The 9,207-nt window shown below is 41.8% G+C and overlaps 1 protein-coding gene across 1 annotated transcript in view; it reads right to left on the bottom strand.

Moving 5' to 3' along the window:
• The window catches only part of NELL2 (neural EGFL like 2), a 438,054-nt gene extending 429,212 nt beyond the window's left edge, over positions 1-8,842 (bottom strand). The window contains exons 1-2 of the mRNA XM_013006940.2: positions 8,419-8,842; positions 7,801-7,929 (exon numbers count right to left, since the gene is read on the bottom strand). Of these exons, the coding sequence (XP_012862394.1) occupies positions 7,801-7,929; positions 8,419-8,473 (184 nt within the window). The 5' untranslated portion in view covers positions 8,474-8,842. The remainder of the gene's footprint in view (positions 1-7,800; positions 7,930-8,418) is intronic.
• Positions 8,843-9,207: the final 365 nt, after the last annotated feature.

Here is a 9,207-nt window from a genome sequence, read left to right as displayed (position 1 = left end):
TGACACCATGAAAGTCAGAATCGAACTGCGTTTCATAGTTTTCAATAGCTGGTTTTGCAGAAGTACACTATCAGATCTTTCTTCTTTCTAAAGTATATCTGGTTTCACTCACACCTCCAACCTTGTCAAGTATGCCAACAATTTATAGCACTCAGGGACTCCCCGATATCATACTGAAGACAAGAAAAGTGTGACTTGGCTGGGAAAACAGTTTCACCACTGATTAAGACTATGTAAGGAGCCCTTGTGCTGTAGTGGCATGTGTTAGGCTGCAGTCTGTATGTTCAGCAGTTCGAAACCACCAGCAGGTCCACTTTAGAAAGACAGAGCTCTCTACTCAAGTAAACAGTTATAGTCTCTGAAACCCACAGGGGCCCACTATGAATCAGCATTGACTCAATGGCAGTGAATTTGATTTTTTTAAAATTAAAACCATATCTACACATGTAAAAATCTCACTGAAAAGTCCAAGTTTCCAAGCAACCACAAAACATGCTGTATAGCTGGATGCAAATTTAAATAAAATAAAATTCACTTACGAAATTAATGAACGTTAACATTTACACACATATTAGTCTCCTATTGCTGCTGTAACAATAATGCATGTAAGCAATCAGTAGTTGTGAAAGAATACCCTTTTTTATTCTTCCAAAGCACTAACAAAAAATTTTACAACCACATTTTTGGCTTTCTCTCAAGAACAGTCTTTCTTGACAGGAATATCCTAATTTTAGCCTGTTTGCAATAAGGATAGGCTGATACTTTTCATATCGGGAGGTTCTGGTTCCATTTGGCTTAACCATTCTTTGCTTTCACTCTTCTCGATCTCTTTTTTCCTCACATTTTACTTTCAGCACCAAGAAAAAAGCAGACCACTCCTTTGCTATTTTGCTTAGTAGTCCATTCAGCTAAATATCCTAGTTCGTTGTTTACAATGCAGCTTGCAGACATTGCATACCTGCAGAACAAAAGGATCTCCTCTCCTCCAGTTTCCAATAATGTGCTCCTCACTTCCATCTGAACCCTCAATGGCAACATCTCTAATGTCCACATTCGACCAATTGTTTGCATGGGACAATTAATCTATTCGCTGAAGAAATTTAGGCTTTCTCTACATTGCTCTTCATTTTCTGCTGGTCACTAACCTCCATATTTCTACTAATGCTGTGTTTAAGGCAATGAAGACCCTCCTATAAATGTTCATCAAAAGTCTCCTAGCTCCTTCCCACTGCTCATATCAACATTTGTAGGTATTGGTTTTAGAATTGGTCAACTTGCAACCATTTCAGGAGGTAGCACATGATTAAGAACAAATGGTGTTAAAGTCCAAGCTCTTCTAAGGACACTGGCGAAAACAGGACTCTGAGAATTAATGGAATTCCACCTGAGATTTTTCCACAAACTGATGCCATGCTCAAAGCACACACCGACTATCTCAAGAAATTCGAAGGCAGCTACCCAGCCAACCAACTGGAAGAGACCCATTTTGTGTCCATTCTAAAGAAAGGTGACCCAACAGAATGCGTAAATTATCAATTTATCAGTAATATCCTACACAAATACAATTTTGCTGAAAATAATTCAAGCACATTGACAGAGAACTGCCAGAGATTCAAGCCAGATTCAGAAGAGGTCATGGAATAAGGGATATCATTGCTGATTGTCAGGTGGATCTTCATTAAAAGCAGAGAATGCCAGAAAAAGGCTTGCCAATGTTTTCCTGACTATGCAAAGGAGTTTGACTGTGTGGATCATAACAAATCATAGATAAGACTTCAAGGAATAAGAATTCCAGAATACGTATGCGTGCTCACGTGGAATTTTACCAAGAAAGGTACACTTAATAGGAAAAGGAGATACTGGATGCTTTAAGTTCAGGAACCATATGTTTTCGGGTTGCACCCTATCTCTACACTTATTTAATTTCTATACTGAGCAAATAATGAGAAGATGGGTTACACAGAGGAGAACATGACATCAGAATTTGAGGAAGACTCATTAGCAGCATGCAATATGCAGATGACGAAACACTGCTTGTTGAACTTGAAGAGGACTTACAGCATTTACGGACGAAGATCAAAGACGGCAGCCTTCACACAATGGGTCACACCTTGACATTTAAATAAATAAATAAATCCTCACAACTTTACCAATAAACAACATGGTGATAAATGGAAAAAAGATGGAAGTTTTCATGGATTTCATTTTGCTGGGATCCACAGCCAACACGCATGAAAGAAGTAGTCAAGAAATCAGATGACCTGGTATGTGACATTAAGAAAATTTGCTGAAATAAAAAATTCTTAAAGGTGCTAACAGAAAGATCACTTGGAGGAATAATTGAATGCCTGGCCAGGGTAGTTTCAATTGCCTCAAATGCATATGAAAGCTCGAATATACCAGAAGAACAAACAAATCTGTCTTAGAAGTACAAGCAGAATATCCTTAGACGTCATCGCAAGGACTTGGTACATTTTATCAGGAAAGACCAGTCCCTGGAAAATGGCCTCACACTTAGTAGAGGGTCGGCTTTAAAGAAGTATGCCCTTAACGAAATGGACTAAGACAATGGCTTCAACGATGGTCTCAAATATAGAAACAATTGCGAGGATGGTACAGGAGAGGGCAGCGCCCATTTTGTTGAAACAGAGTCATACATAGGGTTGCTATGAGTAGAAACCAACTCAACAGGCATCTACTATAAAAACAGCTATATGTTTTATGTATTAGCTTCCTACTGCTGCTATGTAACAAAATTGGTGGCTTAGGTAAATACAAATGTATCATCTCACAATTCTGGAGACTGGAAGTCCAAAATTATTCCCCAGAGCTAAAATGAAGGTGTTGAAAGGCTGTGTTCCCTCAGAGGGCCCCTAAGGGAAGAGCAATTTTCTAGCCTTTCCCAGATCCCATAAGATGCCCACATTCCTTGGCTTGTGGAGCAGCTCCATCTTCAAAGCTAGCAGTAGCTGTGGTTGTCTTTCTAACATCACGTCTCTCAGACATGGACTCTTTTGCCTCCTTCTTTCACATCGAAAGGATCCTTATGATTATATAGAGGATCTTCGTATCCTATTTTAAGGTCAGCTGAGTAGCAACTTTAATTTTATTTTCAACCAGAATTTTCCTTTGTCATATCATAATTTCCCTTTGTCATTCCCCTTTGTCACATAGTCACAGATTCCAGGAATTAGCATTTGGGGAGTTTAATTAGTCTGTACACCACAACATATCTTCATATAATGATAAATTGTTGATTCTGTTATGTAACGATGGTCTGCATCCAAACTGTAGTGTTGGCAAAGAATATTGACTACATCATGGGCTGTCAAAATGAATAAATTAATCTTAGAAGAAATAAACCTAGGATTCTCCTTAGGAGCAAGGATGCCACGATTCTGGCTTTGCTGACTGGCCGCATCGTCGGAAAAGGCTGTTGAGCACGACTGGCAAAGCGTCAGTGGAAACAAAGGATCCCCCGTGGAGTGGATTGGTGGCAATGTCACTACAATGGACTCAAATATACTCTGATCTCTGCTTTCTCCATTTGCTTTGTTAGTTATCACAACTTCTATGTCTCCCTTACTCTGAACGGCTTGCGGTTTCCCAAATGGATCATGCTCACTCCACGCCTAGACTTTTGCCCATGCTTTTCCATTGGCTTGTGTTTCTCTTCCTCGCTCAACCCCACATTTCTCTTCTACTCTTATTTATCCTTCAGCTTCTAGTTTAAATACCTTCTTCAAAAAGGGTTCCCCAATCCTGTGACTCTCCAAATTGAAATAAATTATATTCTTAATTTATATTCATTATAGTCTTAATTTTTCTTCACAACATTATTATATAGTAATTGAGTTATTACATGTATAATTATTTGTTTAAGGGATATTTTAAAGCATCCTAAAGATAGATCCCTAGCACCTAACAGAATAGCAGCTGCACAACAAAAAAAAAATGTATGTGAGTGAATGAACATGTCTTATTTAATACTCATAGCAACACTTGAGAAGTGAGAATCCTAAAGCTCAGGGAAATTAAGGCCATTGTGATCAAGTAACTAATGAGATTCTGCCGGAATCTACCTACATTTCAAGCCCAATTCTTAATCACTGTGCTATTTATTCTACGAAGGCACCAGTGGCCATTACCCTTAAATCTGGAGGTGCTCAATGGCCACTGTATTCCAGACAAGAAGATATTGCCAGCTCCCCTTCCTTAATACAGTTCTCTTTGTCTACCAGTCAATGGCTACTTCATTCTTTTCTTCAAACATCAACGTAAGAGTAGACACGTTCATATATTTTCCTTTAAATTATTCTTTTTAATAGTTATATTTAGTTTCAAATGACCAACCCTAGGAGAGCAAAATGTGCTTTGGATTTATCTACACCTCCTGTAGGGATGAATGAGATTATAAACTCTGTGAACACTTCAACAGACATTTTATTAAACTACCAGTTGAAAGTATTTACTTTAGGAGCCTGGCCAAATGAATTGTTGAAATCAAAGATCTAGAAACCCGACGAATGTCACTAGAAAATGCTAGAACGATGCTTGTACATGCTTTCCTTCTGGGCCTATCCTCTACAGAGGGAAGAATATTATGATGATAATTATCTCAAAAAATATTTCCTAGGCTTTAATAAAATCGGTAACAAGTCTCTTCATAACTACTCTAATTCTTACAACTTTAGATGTGATAGCTGTTCATATGACTTTCAGTGTCACATTCAGTTCTTTCTTTTGTTGTCATATAATGAGTAGGTTTTTTTGTGGCCATGAGTCAGATTATCTCTAGAAAAGAGGCTTCCATGACTTAGAATATCTTGATATAGATGCCAAACTATTGCCTGAGCATTATCAAAAACCACATTTGTTAATGAATAGTAATTTACCCATCTTATGACTTAAAGCAGCTTAGATAAAACCTCAACAATAAAATGGTCTTAGTGGTATCATGATAATTGTTATAATAAACACCAGGTAAAACTTTGCCACATATTTTGGAGGGTTTTGCATGTATATGTGTGTGTGTATAAGGTGAGAGTTCTTTTACTTGAAAGCTGAGAGACAGAATACACTAATATTATTCCCTAAGAACTCTTACAGTTAAAACTCTCTTCTATGTAGTTGGAACAAGCCTGATCACACAAAAAAACGTATCTCGTGGGTTCATATGAAATCTGAGGGCATCTGACAGTCTTAAGCAATGTGTCACTACCCCCGATAGGACACTTGACACATTCTACAAAAAGACGTGAAGCACCCTCGGTTCACCTGAAACCAAATCTATAAAATCCTCACAGTCTGAAAGCTTTCTTCTAGCCCCATGAAATCCCAGTGAGCAGCAGGAATCATAACTGACTTCCTAAGAACAGATCTCATATCCCTGTGGCTGAGAAAAGACTTTGCCAATGTAATGCTACTGAACTACCATGTAGGATCAAAGGACCATCTGTCATTGATTTTAGAACACACAGCTTAGAATGAGAGAAACTATAAGAGCATCATCAATACATCAGAACACCATATCTAAATCAAAATCTAACCCACTACCATCGAATAGATTCTAACTCTCCGCTACCTTATATAGGATTTCTGAGGTTATAAATCTTTACAGGAACATATCAGAAGGCAGAAAGAATTACTTGTTGACATATTATATAAAATAAAGTTCCTAATTTGGCAGAACATAAAGTTTACATCATCAAATCTGATAAGCTTCATTTGTTAGGCTTTCACCCTCTCTAAGCATTGAACGTGGTACTAACCAGAAAATAAAGTCAATCAACTACCGTAAGTATGTATGTTGCTATCTAGTTGACTGAGGACTACTCAAAGAAAACATATTTCATGAACCTTATCAATTTGGAACATGATGCCTAAGTGGAAGAAGATGGCAATTGAAATTAAAATGCATTTAAGTTAAAATAAGTACCGTATATACTTGTATATAAGCCGAATTTTTCAGCACATTTTTTATGCAGTTTTTGTGGTAAAATTAGGTACCTCACCTGATATTCAGGCCAGCTTATACTCGAGTATATATGGTACCAAACATCCTTCAATAAAAATATAATAAATAACCAGCAATAGGTATTGGTCTCTTGGGAGTAATTCCCAGTAACTCTGGTATTGTCTAGCATACAAAGAGAAAGCACGAGGTCCTAGAAGTTTCGATCTGTGACAGCTTAGGCACTTAAAAGGAAGCTAGGAAAACACCAATCAAATGTAAAGGGTCTTTGAAAAAATGTAAGGGCACTTTGTCACCATCTGTTTATTGGAAGCTTTCCACATCCTCAATTAGGCAATTTTGAAATAACTTTGCTTCCACTACACAGAGATTAAAAATCAGAAGAGTGATTTTTTTGTTTTGTTTTGTTTTTAATTAAAAAACAGAAAGCTTAAACCTCATGACCCATCTATTCAACTCTGGAGTTTTGCTGACAATCTAATTTGACTTCCTTTTTTGGCTTTGGTAACTGTTGTTAAAATGATTCAAACAAGAATAAATCTTTAAACAAACTATTGTCGTAAATATTTGTCATAATACTCATATCTAGTGGCCTCGAAGGAATTAAAACAGAAAAGTTCGATTTTCAAATGTTAGAAAGATAGGCTGTTTTAAACAAATGCAACACATGTCCATGTCCTCCTTCCTCCGCAGAAGGCGCCGGTGCTGCTGTCCATGGTGACACACACTGGCGGTATCAGGAAATGACAGCGCTGCAGAAACGCTCCCGTTTTATCCTATGCCTATTTCTCGGTGGCAGGTTTGTTGGCGTAATTTTACTCTGGACAACCAAGTCTTAATAAACACGAGTTGCACTTCTTGAGAAGTCGTGGGATTCCACAATCACAAAAAGAAAACTCTGGGCAAGATGGAGAAAAATGCTTTCACTCATCTGATATGTTCAACCAAATCCCATTTCTCCCTTGCCTTCATCGACACTTCAACATATGTGGAACTAGTCCTTTTGTACTTGTTTAGCAACCTTTTAGAAACTCACACTACAGTATCTTTCCACAAGCTGAGCCATCTTCAAATGCTTCAAAGTTGAAGGCTTGGTGAATTAGAATTTGCTTCTGATAGCACATTTACGTAAAATTTAAAAGGTAGACTTTTGTTGTTGTTGTTTTAGCCTACCAGTTGTCTACCGACTTCAAAACAGAAGTTTCAAAAAGTCCTAAATCTAAAATTGGTGGGATTTTGCATATACTTCTAGAAAATGTGTAATTGAAGTATTTTAAAAATAAGATTTAAGAGGATTTTCTTTCTCTTCTCATTGGTAAAGACAAACAATACCATGATCTTTCAAGGTGGGGTCCTGCCTTGCCTCATATATAGTGTACTCCGCAGATAGTGTTCTGTGGCTGTTAGTCTTGGCAGAAAGCTACCTTCATAAAGAAAGCTCTCCCAGCAAAGCACCGCTGTATGGAAACTTTCAGAAAGCTGTGTCTTAACTAGATTGAGCTCTCTGGTTCTCTACCTAAATCCATTTCACCCAAATGAGGCGTTTGTGTTATAATCCATTGTTCTCCAGACTCTAAAATCAACCATCTGCCATTAGAGTTTCTGTAGAGTAATTAAAGGACTATCCATTAGAACTGGCAAGAGTACAAAGTAAGAAGGAGGGGGGCAGTGGAGACACTTTAAGAGGGAAGGTGTCTGTTGCAGGGGAAACCCTCAACACAGCCACTGGGATCCTGCCATCCTACAGGGAGAACAGGAATTTGGAGGAGTTCAAGGACAACTCCTTGGAACTGAAACCTCACGGGGACTCATCACGCTTTCCATACCTTGAAAGAGAAAGGCTTTCGTCCCATTATGTAGCCCTGGGACCTGGCGCACTCCGACCGTGGACTCCCCAAGTTCTAACTCTGTAAAGACGTCAATCTGCAGGGAGGGGTCCACACCAAGCCCCCAAACTGGTGGGGATGCGGGGGAGAAAAAGAAAAAGCTCAATCAGAATTCAAGCATCTTCCCTCCAGGGCAGCCAAGCACCACGTCGTCGTGACAATATTGGAAACTGACAAGAGGCGAGTTCCCTCCGCCGCTGTCAAGTGCATTACCTGTGATCAGCGGCCAAGCTTAAAATAGCGGAGCACCCAGTCCCGTTCTCGTGACCTAGTTTAAAAGAGCCCTCTCGGTGCAAAGTTCCCCTGCGCCCTCAGACCCTGGACTAAGTAAGGGTGTGACCACCATGCCGTCTCCTAGTCCAGCAAGCGCACACACACACACACACACACACACACACACACACACTCAAATTCAAGCAAGCTCCCCACTCCAACCGACTTCAGGTCCCAGGAAAATCAGGCTTCCGCAGCTAGCCCGGATTGCCCCGGGCGGGGGCCATCCATGCCCCCTCCCCCCCGCGGCCCCCAATCTCCCGCCTCAGCCGGGTGGCCACTCACCTGCTCCAAGACCGCAGATCAAACAGAATGTTCTCAGTACCACCAGAGACTCCATGGTGTGACTCTGCTCAGTCCATCGTCTCCCTCTTTCAGAAGAAAAAGAAAAACAGGAAAGCTTCTGGGAATGAAGCGGGAGACTAGGGTTGGTCCCCTCGGCCGCCGCCGCGGACGGGCTGCCTACGAGGATTCGTACGGCTGGGCTCCCTGGGAAGCAGCGGCGAGGGCACCCCGGGCGCGACAAGAACTTGGAGCCGCCCAGGCGCACAGCATTCCCGAACGCACAGCCCGGGCAGCGGCGCCGGCCGGGAGCCGGGCCCGGAGGGAGGGCGGGGGGCTCGCCCCGGGGCTGCTCCGCCAGGGACTGAGCGCGGGAGCCGGGGAATAGAAGCAGCCCGAGACGCGCACCTCTAGAAGAGGGGGCACCCCCAGACAGCTAGGGGGTGGGACGAGCTTGCACCTCACGCTCCTTCTCGGCGCCCGAACCTGCGGTAAAGGCAGAGACAATGGGGAGAGCGCCGGGAGACGAGCGGAGGAGAGACTGCTCCTCCGCCGGCCGGGAGCCGGGGCCGGAGGGAGGGCGGGGGGCTCGCCCCGGGGCTGCTCAGCCAGGGACTGAGCGCGGGAGCGGGGGAATAGAAGCAGCCCGAGACGCGCACCTCTAGAAGAGGGGGCACCCCCAGACAGCTAGGGGGTGGGACGAGCCTGCACCCCACGCTCCTTCTCGGCGCCCGAACCTGCGGTAAAGGCAGAGACAATGGAGAGAGCGCCGGGAGACGAGCGGAGGAGAGA

Source organism: Echinops telfairi, unplaced genomic scaffold, assembly GCF_000313985.2.
Source record: "Echinops telfairi isolate 266 unplaced genomic scaffold, ASM31398v2 ScPeMD7_12;HRSCAF=54, whole genome shotgun sequence".
Taxonomy (NCBI): domain Eukaryota; kingdom Metazoa; phylum Chordata; class Mammalia; order Afrosoricida; family Tenrecidae; genus Echinops; species Echinops telfairi.
The sequence above is the reverse complement of the archived record's forward strand: the minus strand, read 5'-3'. Positions and strand labels throughout refer to the sequence as shown.